Genomic DNA, 19,177 nt, shown 5'->3' with positions numbered 1-19,177 from the left:
TTACAGATTTAAAAAATTGAAGCACAGATTTTAAAAACTGAAGGGAGTTTTAGTAACAACCAGCATCTAACACTAAATAAGTGGTAGAGCCAAGATTTGGAGCCAGACAATCTATAATCTACTGCATTAACAAAATTAATGATAAGTATGAAGAAAAGTCAAATACAGAATTAAAAAGTGAAAACCTGTCTTCTGCAGTGTCCTCTAGCTTTAGCTTCTTGTGATTCTATATTCAACATGCCCTTCCTTTTTGCTGGAAAGTCATAGCAAAAAGTTGAATTCACTGAAGCTGGAAGTCAAGGCACCTTAGTTCCTCTTTGACTTTCAGCAGGGAAGTATCTGGGAATTCCTTTCCTAGGAAGGAATCTGGGGGTCATGTGCTTCAAGTGAATTGTCCCAACTCCCAGAGCAGAGTTTGCATGCCACATACATTGGGACTGCCAAGAAATAACTAGTTTATCCCTAGGAAACTTTCTGTCTGTTGCTTTGTAGAAATGCTTGAATTTCCCCTGACCACAGCATATGCAAACACTTAGAGCACTGACTCCTTGGTTAGAGCCCCAGAACATGTATTATGATGCTCATGTTCCCAGTGAACTCGGGCCTGTGGCTACATCTGCCTACAGAAACCTAGCCATCCTGGGTGTATTCCAGCAAAAGTACAGAATCAAGAATGCACCACACACGGTCTCATAGTCTGGTCAGTTCCAGGCCCTGAGCCAAATTATAATCTTTGATTTCTCAAGCCCTGAAAATGGTGACGATCCCTCATGAGCAATTCAAAACAAAAGCCTCTCCCTTATAAGAAATGGATGCAACAGCCAAAGCGGAAGCAATGCAGGTGTCCAATGGATAAACAAAATATGACATAAATAGAATAGAATATTACTCAGCCTTGAAAAGGAAGAAAATCCTGACACATGCTACCACATGGATGAACTTTGAGGACATTATGCTAATAAAATAAGGCAGTCACAAAAGAACAAATATTATATGATACCACTTATATGAGGTACCCAGAGTAGTCAAATTAATAAAGATAGAAAGTAGAAGGCTAGTTGCCAGGGGCTATGGATATGGGGAATGGGTTATTGTTTAGTAGGTACAGAGTTTCAGTTTTACAAGATGAAAAGAGTTCTGAAGATGGATGGTGGTCATGGTTGCACAACAAAGTAACTGTACTTTACATCACTGAACTGTATGCTTAAAATGGTTAAAATTGTCAATTGTACATTATATGTATTTTACCACATTTAAAAAAAAAAATGAAATGTAAAAAATAAATGGATAGTTGTCCAACAAATTTCTGTTTTTTTTCACTGCTTTTTTGGGGAAATATCCAGTTCTTCCAAATAAAATATATTTTTATCATGGGGAGAGGGTGCCTGCTTTGCTGATGTGCAAAGCAGATAGTTTCTCTGCCTATTTGATGATACAGAATTAGCCTGGCACCACCCCAGGCTGAGGGAGGGCAGGGCTTAGGTGTCCTACAGGGTTCCCCTTCAGCCTTCTTGTCTTGTAGGCCCCAAAATCTGCTGCTAGAGAGAAGGGGAAAGCCTAATAGAATGAAAATCCTTTCATCAGTCATTTATTGAGAGCCTTATAATAATAATATTTAGTATCAATTAAATTAAACTTACTAGTGTTAAGAAAAACTATCCAAAACATGTTACTAAGTAAAAGGATGATTGTGTGACCTTTCAATGTCATAATAAAGCATTGAGTAAGAGTCATCTGCCTCTGAAAAGAATGTAACATTGTTTACACAGTTGACTAGGGCCCAGACATTTTACAGTTTCCTGTAAACTAATAAGGTGTGACAGTTTCCTTTCTGCCTGGTAGAGAAGATAATCCTAAAGGTTATGGTTTTATTACCCTGTAGGACATTAATCCACTTTATAGAATTTAGTAATCTCATTTCGATATTTTTCTTTTTCATTGACCACAAAAACTTCAGTTTTTATATTTTATTTTGAACTGGCTTTGTTATCCTGCTAGTCCCCTTATTAATGAGTTAAGTGAAATATTGACCCATACTCTTTCTATTGGTATGAGAATTATGTTTTTAACATAATGATAATTATCCTTGACACTAAGTGTTAGACACTTGGTTACACAATTCACAGACCGATGATACTCCTTTGAGATGATTTCTATTGTATCCCCATTTTCCAGATGAGAAAACTGGAAAGATTAAATAATTTTCTAAGGGCCAATTATGTGTCAGGCATTTTGCTAGTCACAATTTTCTCTCCTTCCCTGGACATCTATTTATTTGTTCATTCATCCAATAAACACCTACTGAGCACCTAATATGTGCTAGATACTCTGTTAAGCTGGTGATACAGAAATGTTAAAACACATTTCCTTACTTTTTTACAAATTTTGGTGTGGAGGACAGATGCTAAAACAGACAATTATCATGAAAAGAAGTAAGCACTATGATGCGAAGAAAGAGTGGGCTGTAGAACAGAGGGACTATCCAACCCAAACTTGTGAGCATGAAATCATGGAAGGCTTCCTGGAGTGGGTGACGCCTATATTAATAGTTTTAGGTGGGCCAGAAAAGGGGGTGAGAATCACCTCAAGATAAAGGCTCAGTTTCTTAGTGTAGCAGGACAGGCTCCACTGGACTGTTGCTTACCTCTTTACATTACTTCTTCCTCCCCACCACCTATTCTGGTGTTTTTTGTTTTTTAAAAAAATGTTTTATTGATTTTAGAGAGAGGGGAAAAGAGAGAGAGAGAAACATTGATGTGAGAGAGAAACATGGATCGGTTACCTCCCGTACACACCCTGACCAGGGACTGAACCTGCAACCTGGACATGTGCCCTGACCAGGAATCGAACTCGTGACCTTTAGGTGCACAGGACGACATTCAACTACCTGAGGCACACTGGCCAGGGCCACCTATTCTATACATATCTATATATGTTCTATAAAATATATATATATATTTTTAATCCTCACCTGAGGATATTTTTTTTCCTTTGCTTTCAGAGAGTGGAAGGGAGAGAGAGAAACATCAATGGGAGAGAGACACATGGATGGGTTGCCTCTGGCACGGGCCCTGACCCCCGCAGGGGCTGGGGATCGATCCTGTAACTGAGGTACGTGCCCTTGGCTGGAATCGAACCCAGGACCCTTCAGTCCATGGGTGGAAGCTCTACCCAGTGAGCCACACTGACCAGGGCCCTGTTCTGCTCTGCCCACACTTAAGTACAGCCAATTTCTCAAGCACGTCATATTTGTTCTCCTCTCACATGTGCTTTTGCACCTTCCTCCTCCGTCTGAAACAGCCTTCCCCCATCTCCACCCCTCACTTGTCCTTCGGGACCAGCCTAGGCATCGCCTCCTCTGCGAAGTCTTCTCTGCCCCCAGGCGAAGTTCGAGGCCTCTCCGCTCTAAGTTAGATGGCCCCGTGCTCCCAGCCCCGGCCCTCCTGCTCCTCATACTGCGCCATCCCTGGCTGCCCCACGCTCCTCATACTGCGCCATCCCTGCGTATTTATATGTCTCTCGCCGCTGCCCGGTAGCTTCCTGAGCCGGGATCTTGTCTGCGACGGGGCCTAGCGCACAGTAAGTGCTCAGTAGGTGCCCACTGGGTAAAAGGGTAAAGCAGCGAGTAACCAGCTTTAGAGGAAGTAAAGGCAGAGGAGAGGGGGCCTCGGAGACTTTTAGAAATAACCTGTGAACAGTTTAGGACAGCAGAAGCCCAGAGGGCAGCGGCTATTGCCAGGACTGAGCTGACAATAACAATAGGTGCCCAGAGCTGTACCAAGCGATTCGCTTACATTACCTTATTTCATTCTCACAACTCTAAGAGGCAGGTTATTATTCTTTCTATTTTACTGAGGGCTCAGAGAGGCCAAGTGGCATGCTCTAAAGCCACAGCTGGCACGCTGCAAAGCTGAGATGTGAACCAGGTGGCTTTACCCCAGAGCCCTTGGCCTCAGGCTGGGGCCCGGGAGGAGTGGGTGAGCTGAGAAGACAGCACAGCGATGCCCTGCAGGAGTCTATAGTCCAGGAGAGAAGACAAGGGTATAGAACGTGACAATGTGGCCACAATCAGAGACAAAATTTTATTGCTTTTGTGAAAGCAGTGAGAGGCCACTTCTAGTTGGGGGCATCGGGAAGGTGTTATAGAAATAGATTTGTGTGTGTATTAGAGTCAGGAATATAAGTTTGATGTGTGTATTAGATTTGAAATAAGTAACTTCATCTTGTGTGACTGAGTGTAATTGTGATGCCTGCGAGCCACGATAAGATTAACACTTTGTAGCCCTGGCTTCCAAGCAGGCCCGCGCTCTGTAGGACCCTGATAAGACACACTGAAGACGCACCACACCTTCAACCCAGCTGTTAAAAGCAGGGGCTTTTCGGCCACATCTTTGGATGCTTGTCTGCCCTCCACAGACTTCATCCCCAGCTCCGGGAAAGCTGACCCTGCCTTGCTCTGCCCTGCACCTCTCTAGGAGAGCTTCCAGAGGGCTGCAGTGACCGACACCGTCGCGGCCGCACCCCCAGACCTTGTGTGTGTCTTTCAGCGGATCCTCCGGGTGGCCTGCTGGTGCCAAGAACCATTGGGAACTGGTAAATAAACCCTGTGTGATTTGCTTCATGTTTGTCTCTGTCTCCCTTCTTGAAACTTGAATTATTGGCTCGGTCTTATTAAATTAAAGTGTCTCTCGACCCTCACGGTGGTATAGCCACGTATTGGGAGTTAGACCACCTGCGTTTACGTCTCCAGAGAAACTGGGACAGAAGGCTTTCAGGAGGAGGTGGTATCCCAGCAGTGCTTTGAAGGAGTGGGGAGGGATTTGAAGAAGTCTAGAGAAAAACAGCAGAAGAGTAAGACATATGTAACAATAACTCATAAGAAGTTGTTTTATCTCCAAACTTAATAATGCCTTTGCCACATTAACAAATTAAATGTGGAAAATCGTATGATCGTTTCATTAGATAATAATAAAGAATCAAAAAACTCAAAACAGCCTGGCCAGGCATGGCTCAACAGTTGAGCATCAACCTAGGATCTAGGAGATCTCAGTTCGAATCCCAGTCAGGGCACATGCCCGGGCTTCGGGTTTGATCCCCAGTCAGGGGTGTGCAGGAGGCAGCCGATCAATGACTCTCATCGTTGATGTTTCTATCTCTTTCTCTCCCTCTCCCTTCCTCTCTCTCTGAAATCAATAAAGATATATTTAAAACACACACACATACACACACACAAACACTGCTTTAAAGAAAACAAAAAACAAACAAAAAAACCAAAAACCCTCAAAACATATACTATAAAAGCTCAGCAAACTATAGGGAATATAGTCAATAATACTGTAGTAACTATGTGTGGTGTCAGATGGTACTAGACTTACTGAGGTGATCCCTTCATAAGGCATATAAATGTCTAATCACTGATGTTGTACACCTGAAGCTAATATTATATTTCATCTGTAATTAGAAAATAAATTGATTTTTTAAAAACTCAGCAAACTAAGAATAAGAGGGATCTTCCTTAATCTGATAAAGGGTATCCATTTTAAAAACATACAGAAAACATCATATTTAATGGTAAAAAATTAAACGTTTTCCTTTTTAAATCAGAAAAATGACAAGAATACTCTTATATTTTCTATCATTTCTCTTCAACACTGTACTAGAGGTTGTAGCCATAACAATAGTTAAGAAGAAGAAACTGTTTAAAAATTAGAAAGAAGAAATAAAACTGTCACTATCTATTAGCATTATGACTATGTATATAGAAAATCCAAAAGAACCTATAAATAATTATTAGAATTAATAAGTTTGTTAAGGCTTCTAGATAAAAAAGTCAGTGCAACAAAGTTACCAGCATTTCTATATGCCAGCAATAAGCAGTTAGCTCATGAAATGTCTTTTAAATGCCATTTTATAATATGAAGGACCTAGGGAAAATATAACAAAGGCTGGACAAGATTTCTAGAGAGAAACTTATAAAATTCTGACAGACACCAAAGAAGATGTAGATAAATGAAGAGATATTGTCTATCATGAATTGAATGATTCAACATTGTGAAGATGTCAGTTCTCCCCAAAGCCATTAACACATTAAATGCAGTATCAGTCAAAATCTCATCAACCTGATAAAATGATTCTGAAGTTTATGTGTAAAAGTTCAACATACAAAAACAGCCAAGACACTGTTGAATAACAAAGTGGGCGGGGGACTGGATCTGCAAGATATGAAGGCGTTATCATAAATCTATACTAATTGTAATAACGTGACAGTGGTGCAGGGAGAGAAAACCAGGCCCTTTGAAACAAAATGAACACATTTACTGTAAGTCAGAGATGCCACCGCAGATCGTTAAGGAAGGGCAGTCTTTCCTTAGTGTTGCTGGGACAACTGGATCCCTACATAAGAGAAACTAATCATGACCTCGACTTCACGCCATACACTTAAAGGGGAAAGACAAAATATAAAGCTTTTGAAGATAGATAGGAGACTATCTCCATGATCACCAGGGTAGAAAAATATTTCCTAAAATTGGCACCAAAAAAAGTATGAACTAATGGAAAAATTGATAAAGTTGGGAACTTCTAAAAATCGGGAACTGTGTGCTGTGCCTAAAAACAAGATAAATAAAGTGAAAAGATACGATTTGTGCACTGTGCTCAGGAAACCAGGAGAAACAGAGTTGGCTGAGACTGCAAAACACGGGCAGATGGGCAGAAGCCTGGAGTACCAGGCTCCCACCACCTGCTGGGCAGGCAGGAGCTGGAATCTTCCTGACCATATGAGGCCTCTTATCATGCTTCTTAAGTTGGGGTGTGTTAGTGTCTACAGGAGAAATTCTTGAGTAAGATTTATATCTATTCCTTTGCCTCCCCTTCAGAAAATCATACTTAGTGTTTACCCGCCTTCTTTCTTCCTGCTGCAGGGTCAGTTCTGTTTGCTACCCCAAAGCCAAGTTCCTTTCTTATCTCTGCCACACACGAAATACAGGCTGTGTTCTGGCATTCAGTATGCGTCATCTCACTTACCCTCACAGGCTGGCCCCAGAATTAAGAAAGCATATTTCGGAATTCAACTCACCTGAGTTGAGGCCCAGCTTAGTCTCTTGCTAGTTGGGTATCTTCAAGCAGGTCAGCTCGCTGGTCTGTGCCTCTGTTCGCATCTGTAACACGGAATAAGGGCTGTTTTTTCATACTTTCCATTGGGCATTAGTGAGATTAAAACGCATGCACTCTGCTTACTTAACACAGTGCCCTGAACGTTGTAAGTTCTCGATACGAGTTATTATTCCACATCCTAAGGAAGAGGTGATCTCTGAAGGGACCACGTTTCGCTGTTGTGGGAGAGGGCCAGTCCTCTGAAGTCCCGCTGGGCTCACTGCCCAGCCTGGCTCAGCCTGGCTCCTGACAGGCTCCGCACTCACTGGTGCTGCCAGCCGCTGGCCCTGCTCAGCTTCCTGTCTCCCTTATCTGCCCCGGGGACGTGCTCTCTGAAGTGGGAAACGCCACTGCGTGCTTCCTTCACTTCCTTTTGCCCAGTGTGACCCTCCTTCTTTAGCAATCAGTCAAATCTCAGCTGCTGGCCCTGTGCCCACTCTGCTCTGTGGTTATCTGCCCCCTCGGCCACCCGGGGAAGATGCAGCAGGCTCCATCTGCAGCATTTCTCTTCTCTTCCCTACCCCCAACCCTGGGTGTAGAGGGGGAAAGGGGCATCCTTTAAGCTGCCCCTCTCACCAGCTTCCCTACCCCCAGCACCCTCTTCACTCGCCCTGTACCCAACCCCATACCCCCACCCTCTTTGAGTTCAAATCCCTGGTTTGCACTTCCCTTAGGCAAGTTACTTCAACTTTTTGGGATTTAATGATCTCATCTGTAGCATGGATCCTCATGCTCTCTTCCCCAGGGAAATTGATAAAGGCCTGGCATGAATTTGGGACATGTTTTATATTATACATAACATAAATATTCAAGCATGTTGGATGTATGTATTCAAAAATATATTAATGGAGTGTGATACCCCAAATTTTTGAGATACTACATGGTGGTTAAAATTACAAGCTTTGACATCAAAGATACATGGGTTCAAATTATAACTTTTGCTGTGTGACCTTAGGTAAGTCACTTACCCTCTCAGAGCCTCGGTATCTTTATTAGTAAAATGAGGATGCTAATGAAACCCACCTCACAGGGCTGGCATATGGAAAAGTGAGATTATTTATGTAAAGTGCTTACCGCTGTCCTGGCCCATGATAAATGTTACCTACAATAATAATTGTTGTCTCTGCTATTTGATTTTCAGGGAACTGGGGTATGAGGAGGGTGCTCAGGATAACAACTCAGATAACAACAAAGTGTGGTCCCTTCAGAGGTCACCTCCCCCTTAAGACATAGAATAGCAATAACTTGTATTGAGAATTTACAATGTGCAAGAGGTGGTTGTTGCCACCTCCGTCCATGCCAGATCCTAGCTGGTGGGAAAGACCTCTCCGTAACTAGCTCTGTGGACGGTGGTATGGCCCCTCTTTAACCCCAGTGATCCAGGCCCCACCTGCATAGATCAAAGACGCACAACACTCAATTCCAGATTGGTTCAATCACATACTTTATCGCCCTCTGCCACAAAGCACACTTCAAGCACTCAGGGAAGAGAAAAGACAAAGCAAAAAGATGCACAAACTCACTAGGAGTCAGACAAAGCAAAGTAAAACCAAAATGAAGAGCCGTTTTACACCCAACCACCTGACAATACCAGGAGTTGGCAAGGATTTCGAGCAAGGCAACGTGTGCGCACTGCTGGGAATGTAAACTGGCCCAAGCTTTTTGTAAAACAGTTTGGCAGCATCTAGTAAAACTAAAGATGCGGACACCTCATGACTCAGCTATTCCACTCCCAAGTTTGCACCTACAAAGATTCTCCCACAGCCCTGGCTGCTGTGCGCAATGGTTAGAACACGGTCCGCGCACCGGAGGGTCACGGGTTCGATTTCCGGTCAAACGCATGTACCTGGGTTGTGGGTTCGCTCCCCACCTCCTGTTGGGACACATTCGGAGGCAACCAGTGGGAGACACATCGATGTTTCTCTCTCTCCCCCCCCCCACTCTCTCTGAAAAGCAATGGGAAAAATATCCTCAAGTGAGGATTAACAAAAAAAGAGATTCTCCCTCAAATGCACAAGAAAACATGTATGAGAATGCTCATACAAGCACCGTCTGTAATAGTGAAAAACTAGGGAAAACACTTAAATGTCTAACAACAAGAGAATGGATCAATTGTGGCATCTTTATAGAGTGGCATATTATAAACCAGTGGAAATTAGTGGATCTACACATAATGACAAAGATGAATTTTATTAATATGTCAGGTGAAAAAGCACGTTACATAGGAATATGTGTACTTCAATACTGTTTACAGAGAACTCAAATACTTTGTATTGCCTAGAGAGATATGCATGTGTAGTGTAAGTATATAGAAACGTAAGATGAAAAATAGCAAATTACGATTAGAGGCTACTTTGGTGGTAGAGGGGAGAGCTGTAGAAGAACACTGGGGGCTTCAATTATATTGATAATATTTTATTTCATATGCTGAGTGGTGGGGATATGTATGTTTGTAATAAAAATTCAAGCATGAAATAATTCTTCACATATGAAATATTCCATAATATGTTTTATAAAAGGCAAGACAATACTTGGCAAGAGTCCTTCCACTCTTCCTGAGTCTCAGTCCAGGAAAACAAGGCCCCTATTCTTTTTCTGAGTAGACCGATTTGGTGAGCTGGAAAAAGACTGTGATGTTACTTCTAAGCTAGTTTGCAACAACTAAAAGGTGAGCATGGACACTCTCGCTATATTCAGTTCAGAAAATAGAAGCCTGGTATATGTCCCGGTTTGCTCCGATTCCACTATGACATCAACTCTCCCTCCAAGAAACAGTGTATGAAATAAAAAGTTAACCCCCCCAAGCCCTTCATCTAATCCCATTCCCAGAGGTAATCCCTATCCACAGTATCCTTCCAGATATTTTTCTATGTATATAAAAATACACAGACACATATAGAATGTTATTTTTAAAATATGAAAATGGAATTATATATATATATATATGTATTACTTGGGCAAAAGTAAAAATTTTAAACTAAAAGTAGATGGAATTATACTATACTTATTGTGCCACACTTCCTTTAGTCACTTTTTAGTGGCTCATATCAGTACATCGGCTCATAATGATCTGCTACTCTCTTCTACCATAATTTGTTACTTAAACTTCTACTTTTAATTCAACAAGAGATATATGATCATGTTCTAGATGCAAAATTTTCAAACAATACAGAGTGATAAAACCCTTCACAAAACAGAATGAAAAGGCCTTTCACAAGATTGCCATCCTAACACATATGCGCGCACACACGCACTCTTAGTCTCAGCTCCCCAGAGGTAAACCACTGCTGTACATCCTTCTATACTCACTCACCCCCATAAAGAAATAGGTTGTTTAGTTGTTGTGTGTGTGGTTGACACACAGATGGTTCTAAACTGAACACAATGTCCTGCAATTTACTCTGGGAGACTTATGCACATCATAATTATTTCCTGCAGTCATTCACTGGCTGACGTTTACTATAATATCATCCGAGGCACACTAACAAGCAAGGTGAACAGCCTCTACTCTCATGGAACTTACATTCTGGTAGGACATTCAGACAGTAAACCTGTAAATAAATAATATATATTTCAGGTAGTGCTAAGTAATATGATGGAAGTAGAGTGGGGACTGGCCAGGGAAGGTTCTGTTTAACTCCCGCACGGTATCCCACAGTGAGCAATAACATTTTACACTGCTGTCCAAAACCCATCACAGAAACATGAGCGCACAAAATGAAAACACACATATACAAGCAAACAAGTACTTCATGAAATAATGCTTAACTTTGCCAAGAGTAAACTGGATTTGAAATTTTCTCTTCTATTTCATTTTAATTGTTTTCTTTGTCCACTAATAAGATTGCGACCTCAGTTTGAAAACTATTGCTTTAAGTAACCAATCCTCTACTGAGATTTATATTGGTCATAATTCTCTATTACAAATAAATGAGCTGCTCTATACTCATTTTGTGACTATTTCTGAGTGCAAGATCCCCGATTGTGTAACTACTATTTCCTTCAGATTCTTATAAAATGTAGCCAGCATGCAGGAAAACAATTCTAATCCTGATCTGTGGCCACCACCAGGCATAGACGTTGAGCAAGTCCCTGAACCTCTCTGGGCCTCCGTTTCCCCATCAGTAACCTGCTGGTCCCTACACCCTAGAGTCTGCTCTAAGTTGAAAACAGATGCCCCACTCCCTGACTCTGCGAGGGCAGGACTTTTCTTGAAGGCCCTGCTCTCCGTTTTCCACCACCCCCTGCTCCTCAGAAGCGGCTCAGGGAAAAGGGAAAACGCAGGTTTGGGCAGGCGAATGCAATGCAGGGCGGGGCCGGGGGCGGGCAAGAGGGAGGCCGGCCCCCAGTAGGAAATGAGACAGGGTAGGAATAACACTTTATAAGTCTGACGCCCTCTTCCTCCCCCCATCCCCTGGCCACCTCCCAGCCTCCTCCGTTCAGCCTCCTCTCCTCCCAGGCAGTCCTCGCGTCTTGTTCCCCTGGGCTGCAGTCAGTGGGAGCCCCCCGCCTGCCAGAGCCGGAGTCCAGGTGGGGTCAAGAACCTCAGCCCCAGGATGTTGACAACATTGCTGCCACTGCTGCTTCCACTGCTCCTGCCCGGCAGGGCCCTTTGTAGCCAGGAGGCCTCAGATGGTGAGTCAGGGGCACATCTCTTGCCTCAGGATGGTTCTGGAGACTCTCAGCCTGTGTGGGCATGTGGGCAAGCCCAGAGGAGAGCTTAGCCACAGTGTCTGTGTTGTAGCCGGCTAGATCTCTCTACAGGGCAGGCAGGGTCCCCGGGACTGGTGTGTGTCCCAAAGCCAGGTGAGAAAGGGAGAGATGGAGGAGGCTGGGGGTGGGGGGGACAACACTGGAAAGATGGGACAGGGACTGGTAGAGGCCATGAGGGAATTAGCCTCAGGGAAAGGGGAGAGATGGAGTGAAGTCTGGAGAGGGAGAGCCGAGGGTGATGGAGGATGGGGGTGAGTGTAGGGAAGATGGGAAGACACCCAGGGGTGAGATGAGAGATGGGAGGAATGGGAAGACATGGAGAACTGAGGGAACACTTGGGGAAAGATGGGCTGATATGTGAGGCAGAAGAGAATAGAGAAGGTGGAGGAAGACTGGGGGCAGTTGGTGAGGTGAAGTGGGGGGGGGGGGGGAGAAGCTGTGGTCAGTGGGACAACTCCTGAGAGATCATGCTGCCTGAAGTGGCTCCATTTAGGCACAGAAGGGGAGTTATTGCCCTTCATTGTCGTTGCACAGGGGCCTCCTCTCCCTTCTCTATAGCTTTAGTCTCCCCCACTGAGAAGGAGTGACTAATAATCAGAATTCAATGAGTGTTCACTATGGTTAATGCATGTATTGGGTCATTTAACCCCCACAGAATCTCTACAAGGTATGTAATATTATCTCTATTTCACAGAGGAGGAGACAGGGCACACAGCAGTTATGAACCTGTCTAGGGTTACCCACACAGATCTACTTATTTACACCTGTAGACACAGAGCACTTCTCAAATGCAAATGTGGTCATAACACTACCACACGCACAGATTTGCAACCCCAGACTCATTCCCTCCTCAAACATTCTCTGGGCATCAACTCTGTGCCAGGCCCTTACTAGGTGTAGGAAGGAGGCAGAGATAACCAGATGTGATTCTATAGCCTACAGGAGCCCAGTGTAGTCTGTGTGTTTGCATACAGTTATGTGGAATCTGGGATCATTGAAACAGGTCCACTGTCTGGGAGAGTAAAGAGAAGAGGCATTAGGAAAACTTCTCCAAGGAGAGAACAACCAAGCTGGGTCTTGAAGCATGAATAGAAGTTTGCCAAGAGGCAGGGCAACCCTGACATGCGATTTACATGTCAGTCAAAAGGCGGCACAAGGCCTTTGATACAGCTAAGCACTGGGAAGAGGCTGAAAAAGGCAGCAGGGGCCTGGTCCCCTTGAATGCCATGCTAAAGACTTTGGACTTGATTCTGTGGACAGATATCCTATAAGGAGTCTGTGTAGCTGGCTGGCTATGAGTGCTAGATTTGGACTGCTTGCATTCAAACCTTGGCTCTGCTGTACCATTTTAGCCTGTTTCCCTTATGGACTGGGGTTAATAATAGTAGCTACTGCATTAAGTTAATGGGAGGAAGGCACAAATAACATAATAATGTGTGTAAAGTACAGTGCCCAGGTTATTATAAGCCCAATAATTATTGTTATTGTTGTTGTTACTGATAGGGGAGCAGAGGATTTTTTTTTAAGATCAATTTCTTTATCTTTATTTTTTAATCCTTACCCAAGGATATTTTGTCCATTACTTTTCAGAGTGGAAGGGGGAGGGAGGGAGGGAGGGAGGGAGGGAGAGAGAGAGAGAGAGAGAGAGAGAGAGAGAGAGAGAGAGAGAGAGAGAAACATCGATGTGAGAGGCAGGTCGATTGGTTGCCTCCCACACATGCCATCAAGCCTGCAGCCGAGGTCGTGCCCTTGGCTGGAATCGAACCAGTGACCCTCCAACCACTGAGCCACACAGGCTTGGGCTCCCTGGAGGATTTTAGCAGAAGGACATAATCTGGGTCATTTCTGGGTCAGGTGGAGATCAGAGTAAAAGGAGTGAAATTGAAAAATGAGGGGCAGGGGCACGAGGAAAGAAGTTACTACCCCAGTCCCAACAAGAACCAGTGAGGCCCCAAGTAGGCAGTGGCAAAGGGGTCAGAATAGGGATTTTTGTTGTAGGTCAGGAATTGTTGACCTGCTGGAAATGGGGGGGCGGAGGAAGGGGTGCGAGAGAGCGCGAGCAGATCAGAGTGGCTCTGCCACTGACGGACTGGATTACCCTGGGGCAAGTGGCTTCTCCTCTTCGGCCTCAGTTTCCTCGCCTGTAAAATGAAGACCATAGTCCCGGCTGGGAGGACACTGTAGTTTACGAAGGGCCGAGAAGACGCCAGCCGGCCTCTGGGTGGGGGTTACCGTCTCCGGTACTCGCCGGCCGGTCCCAAGCCAGCCAGTCTCAGGCCGCCGGCGCCCACGCGCCAACTCCCCCCGCAGACCCTCCGAGCCTCCGCATGCTGCAGGTCTCCTACTTCCAGAGCCCGGGTCAGGTGTTTTACCATGGCAACGCGTCGCTGGGGGCGCTGCGCACGCACTCGCTGGAGGGCCCGGACTGGAACGTCACGGTCGTCCAGCTGCGCCCCCTGCAGGAGCCGCAGAGCTGGGCGCGCACGGAGGAAAGCGTGCGGCGCTACCTGCGAGACTTCCGCGGCCTTGTGCAGCTGGTTCACCAGGAGAGGGGCGTGGCCTGTGAGTGACTCACGTCGGGGCGTGGGCGGGGCCTGGGGCGGGGCCTTAGGGAAGGGACGGCTCCGAATGGGAGGGGTCTTGTGAGTGGACGCGGCCTTGTGGGTGGGCGTGGCCTTGCGCGGGCCGGAGGCTCGCGGGAGCCTGGAGAGCCCCGGCGCCGGCGTCTGCTGGTCGCTGGAGAGGAGTCGGGGTCCTAGCCATGGGCCTTCTGTCAGGCCCTCCTCCTGCTGGCATGATCTCGGGGTGGACCCGCCCTGAAACCCCAAAGTTCTCTACCCCCAGGTGGACATCCCCCACACACACCTGGCCCCCTCCACACAGCCTCCTGACCCCGACCTCCCCCCCCCCGCAGTTCCTCTGACTGTTCGCTGCGCCCTGGGCTGCGAGCTGCCCCCCGAGGGCGCTCGGGCCCGCTCCTTCTTCGACGTGGCTGTGAACGGGAGCTCCTTCGTGAGTTTCCAGCCGGAGACCGCCTCGTGGGTGGCGGGGCCCCAGGCCCACGCCACAGTGGTCCCCTACGTCCTGCAGCAGCTCAACGCCTACAACCGCACCCGGTATGAGCTGCAGGACTTCCTGCAGAACACCTGCGCGCAGTACCTGCGGGAGCACGCCGGCGCCCCGACGCCCAGAGGTAGGAGGCTGGAGGCCGGCGGCGGGCTGAGGGCGGCGCGGGTCCCGGGCCCACGGCGCCCGGAGGACGCGCAGCTCGGGCGCGGCAGGCAGGGCGGGGGCTTGGGACGGAGCGCCCGGCGGGGCGCCGGGTGAACTAGCCCTGCACTGGGGGCGGAATCCTCTGGGGGTTGACTGGAACCACGGGCGCCTGGGCGTGCGTCCTTCAGGCTAACTCCGCGCGTGTCCCCCAGGCAGCCAGGCGCGCCCCTCCTACACCTCGCTGGTGCTGGGCGTCCTGGTGGGCAGCTTCGCCGTCGTGGGTGTGGCCGTGGGCCTCTTCCTGTGCACCGGCGGCCGGCGGCGGTAGCTACCCTCCAGCCCCCCTGGAAAAGGGCTGCGCCGAAGACGGGCTGACCAGGGAAGACCCCAGCTCGTGGAAAACCAGCCACTCCCCACCTGAACGGTATAGGCCGGGTGTGGAGGGCAGCTGGCTTCTCCCGGGTCTGCCCCCCAGGAGTGCGGGGAGGAGGCCAGTAGACAGGGGGCTTGGTTTACCAGGAGCCAAGCACCCGCCTGCCTCAGCCCTGGTCAGAGGCGAATGCTTGTCTGTCCTTGTGGAAAACAGGTGGTGGACTCGTGGTGGGGGGGGTCAATGGCCCATCCTCCAAAGACAGACAGAATCACAGAACCAAACAAAACAAGTCACCACAACCCAAATAAATAATATTCAGTGCTTCCAGGTGTGTCAGACATAGGAAGAAACAATGGTATGAAGGAGGTAGAAAGAAAGAACCGGAGAAATGGTAGAAGTGTAAAATCCGAGTAACATGGGAGCAAGCAGATTTTAAGGAATCAATCAATAATATTAATAAAGCCCTTATTTATGCATAAGGCATTTTTATTTCCTCTACTTTGAAAAAATTCTAGAAAAGTAGCCTATACCCTTTGCTTCCTTGTCACCCACTGGTCTGACATCTCTGTACAGGGCTCCAAGGTCACCAGTGACCTCTAATTGTGGAAACTCCCTCCTCCATAATAGCTGCACACTTCACTTTGTGGACTAGGACTCTTTTTACCCCAACTTCCGAGATACCATACTTCTAATTTTTAGAAACTGTTCAATCCCTTTGCCTGTGTCATCTTACTCTATTCACCTTGGAAATGTTAGCTTCCTTAGAATTCCATTTTTTAGCTCCTTTTGTTCCCCTTTAAACTATGCCTTTCTGGGTGACCTACTGACTCCCATGGCCTCAAATACCATCTATCTGTGGTGACCTCTATGAGGAAGCAAAATAATCTTGTCTTTGAGAGCATGTGTTTTGTCATCAGACAGACGTGAGTTTTACTTCTCTGAGCCAGGCACTTCAATGTCTTCGAGCCTCTGTTTCTTCATAGAGAAAAGGTCTGACAAAATACACAAGAAGGGCATAATAAAACACCTCCTCACAGAGGCATTATGCATATTAAATAAGAATACATATAACATCTGTATACTCAAATATAGGGTGGGGCAAAAGCAGGTTTACAGTTATGAGTATGCAAAACAGAGTTTATTCTTGTATTGTTATTTATTAATTATTGTATTATTTTATATATGAACAACTGTAAACCAAATTTTGCCCCACCTTGTATAACACTTGCTGTTGATCTCCAGACCACCCCCATGTGCATCGATTCTTCAAAATGGATTCTTTCGCCTTCTACATAACAATCTCTACCATATTTTGCAGACATTTTAGAATCAACATATTCAAAATAAACTCTGTATCTTTCTCCCCAAACCTGTCCTTTCTCTCCAGTCATTTACTATCAGTTAAACGGAATTACCATCAAGTCATATCAGTGTAAAGACCTCAGTGTTAACCTTTATTTACACCTCTTCATCTCCCCTCCCCCCCGCAAAATACAGCATCTGTAGAACCCATTCCCTCCTTTCCACTCCCTTGCTTTTGCTGCAGATTTCATAGCCCATCTCTTTCTTTGTGGTAGGCACGGAGGCGTGCCACCCAGTTCTGCCTTCGAGGAGAAGCTTGCTGTTCACCTACAGGGAGTATAGCCAGCAGAGAGCCTCTCGCTGCTTCAGTTCCCTCAGGGTTTGCCTCACCTACGGAGAACAGTCCTATACAAGGTCATGCCCATCCTGGGGCCATCGTCATCTGCCACTGAGCAAAGCAGGGGTGTAAAGGTTCAGCCATTCTGGCCTACTGCAGGACAGTTCCGACAAGCCGCAGTCACTCCAGAGCTCCTTGCCAGGTTGGCTGGGTCTGTGTCAGACCTACACTGCAGTTTAACTTCTCCCTCTAGTCAATCCCGCTCCCTCCCCCTAGTTAATATCAAGCACCTCAAACTCTTTCTCAGCATCTGCTTCCCAAAAAACTCAACCTGTAACTGACAACCTCACTCTGTCTCCAAATTGAGAAATGTTCTTAATCTTTGATCTGGACCATGGCAATAGCCTCCTCCTAATTATTCTAGACTCTAATTTCTGAGTTCTGTTTCACCTACATAACAATTTTAAAAACCACATAGATTTCATCATATCATTGTTCTGTTTTATAAATTTCCCATACTAATTGAGCTAAATTCAGAATCTTCAACATGGTATTTAAGGATTTGTATAATCTGGCTGCATCCTAATTTTCAAATTTTATTTCTTACCATTTAGTTTTGCCCAACTCTGCTTTAGGTTATCGTTTTAAAAGCGTATTTGTGAATGACAGAAGTAATACCACCACAGCAGCAATACAGAAGTTCACAAAAAGTGAAAGACCCCTGCTTTTGCTTTCTCCCTAAACTCTTACCTCAAAGTTATTAGTGGCAAGCAACAGACACCAACTCTGCCAGCCGAAGGGGGAAATAACTATATTGGAAGGTTATCAAGTACTCTTCTGAGTTGAGGGGAAGGCCAGCTAATCAAGCTCAGAAAATAGAGTGAGGGATCACAGCCAAAGTCACAACACAGGAATGGTCTAGGTAAGGATGCCACAGCTGAGGCCACTACCTCCATCACCACTGCAGGCTGCCATCTCACGCAAACCCTACTCTGTGCCAGTGTCTTTATACCCTTTGCTCAAGAGTCAGAGTCCTGGGGGGAGCATTCGAATGACCAAGCCTATATCCTGCTGCCTTGCCTTTGCTGCAGGGGAGGTGGGGAGGGTAACTTTAGGTATCTTTGGCTTCTCTTGCGGGTTGTGAAACCCTGTCTCCCATTAAGATTCACACAAAGGAAGGGGTTTCAGATCTTGGGAAACCAAAAAACAAAAATAAATCCTAAATGTTCACTGTGTCTCTGACAGTTTATTTGCTCATCTCTGTATGTTTATCAGTAACTTCCATATGCAAGGTTTTATACTGCGCACTTTGGAAGACACAAAGTGATTAACACATGCTTCTTCTTGAGGAGCCGGTTGTTTACCTGGGAAGATGAAACACACACAAATAAGAATAATACAAGGGAGGATATCCTAATAACCAGAAGAAACATATAAATAAAAATGCCATTTTGTGACTGACTGTTGTAGCTATTGTTTACACATAGCTTTATAGTTTTTTGTTTTTTGTGTGTGTGTTTTTTTAATATATCTTTATTGATTTCAGAGAGGGGAAGGGAGAGGGAGAGAAACATCAATGATGAGAGAGTCATTGATCGGCTGCCTCCTGCACGCCCCTGACTGGGGATTGAGCCCACAACTTGGGCATGTGCCCTGGCCGGGAAGCGAACTGCAGTCTCCTGGGTCCTAGGTTGACGCTCAACCAGCCGAGCTAGTTTTTTGTGTTTTTTTTTTAATCCTTTAACTTGCGTTTATCATTTAGTACTCATTGAGATCTTGTAAGAGAGGTGTTCTCCTCATTTTAGATTAGAAAACATGCTTAGTGAGGATAGTAAACAAAGTAAATAAAGTAAATGGCAGATCCAGTATTCAAACCTGTGCCTTTGTGTTCTAGAATTTACTCTCTTTCTCCTCTAGTAAAACTAAGGGAATCACAGGAATCTTGTGGGAGGGGAGTGGGGTGTGTGAGATTTGTGGATGGGTAAGTTATGACCATGCACAGAGAGGAAATATAGACAAAATAGCTTAAATGATGGCATAGAGTTAGAAAAAAGCAAAGTAAATTTTAGGAAGGAAAACTAGCCCAG

General features: G+C 45.7%; 2 protein-coding genes across 5 annotated transcripts in view; one reads left to right on the top strand and one right to left on the bottom strand.

Annotated features, from left to right (window-relative positions):
* Positions 1-14,397, bottom strand: part of EDEM2 (ER degradation enhancing alpha-mannosidase like protein 2) — a 45,830-nt gene extending 31,433 nt beyond the window's left edge. The window contains exons 1-2 of one of the 3 annotated variants that reach the window (XM_081149975.1): positions 14,238-14,397; positions 7,076-7,157 (exon numbers count right to left, since the gene is read on the bottom strand). The gene's annotated coding sequence lies outside the window, so the exon portion shown is untranslated. Of the gene's footprint in view, positions 1-7,075; positions 7,158-7,236; positions 7,470-13,963 lie in introns of those variants that run through there. The other 2 variants (XM_081149973.1, XM_081149974.1) reach the window with 2 other exon arrangements.
* Positions 11,510-18,320, top strand: PROCR (protein C receptor). Of its 2 annotated transcripts, none has more exons than XM_081149977.1 (4): positions 11,510-11,787; positions 14,176-14,427; positions 14,780-15,058; positions 15,291-18,320. In XM_081149977.1, exons 1-4 carry the CDS (start codon positions 11,709-11,711, stop codon positions 15,404-15,406), a joined length of 726 nt encoding a protein of 241 aa, XP_081006103.1. In that variant the 5' UTR covers positions 11,510-11,708; the 3' UTR covers positions 15,407-18,320. The 2 variants fall into 2 exon arrangements, with proteins under 2 accessions (XP_081006103.1, XP_081006104.1); XM_081149978.1 differs by having other exon boundaries at positions 11,581-11,787; positions 17,726-18,320.
* The last annotated feature ends 857 nt before the right edge of the window (positions 18,321-19,177 follow it).

Source organism: Miniopterus schreibersii (genome assembly GCF_964146895.1).
Source record: "Miniopterus schreibersii genome assembly, chromosome: 10".
Lineage (NCBI taxonomy): Eukaryota > Metazoa > Chordata > Mammalia > Chiroptera > Miniopteridae > Miniopterus > Miniopterus schreibersii.
This window is presented reverse-complemented; position numbering and strand designations above follow the sequence as displayed.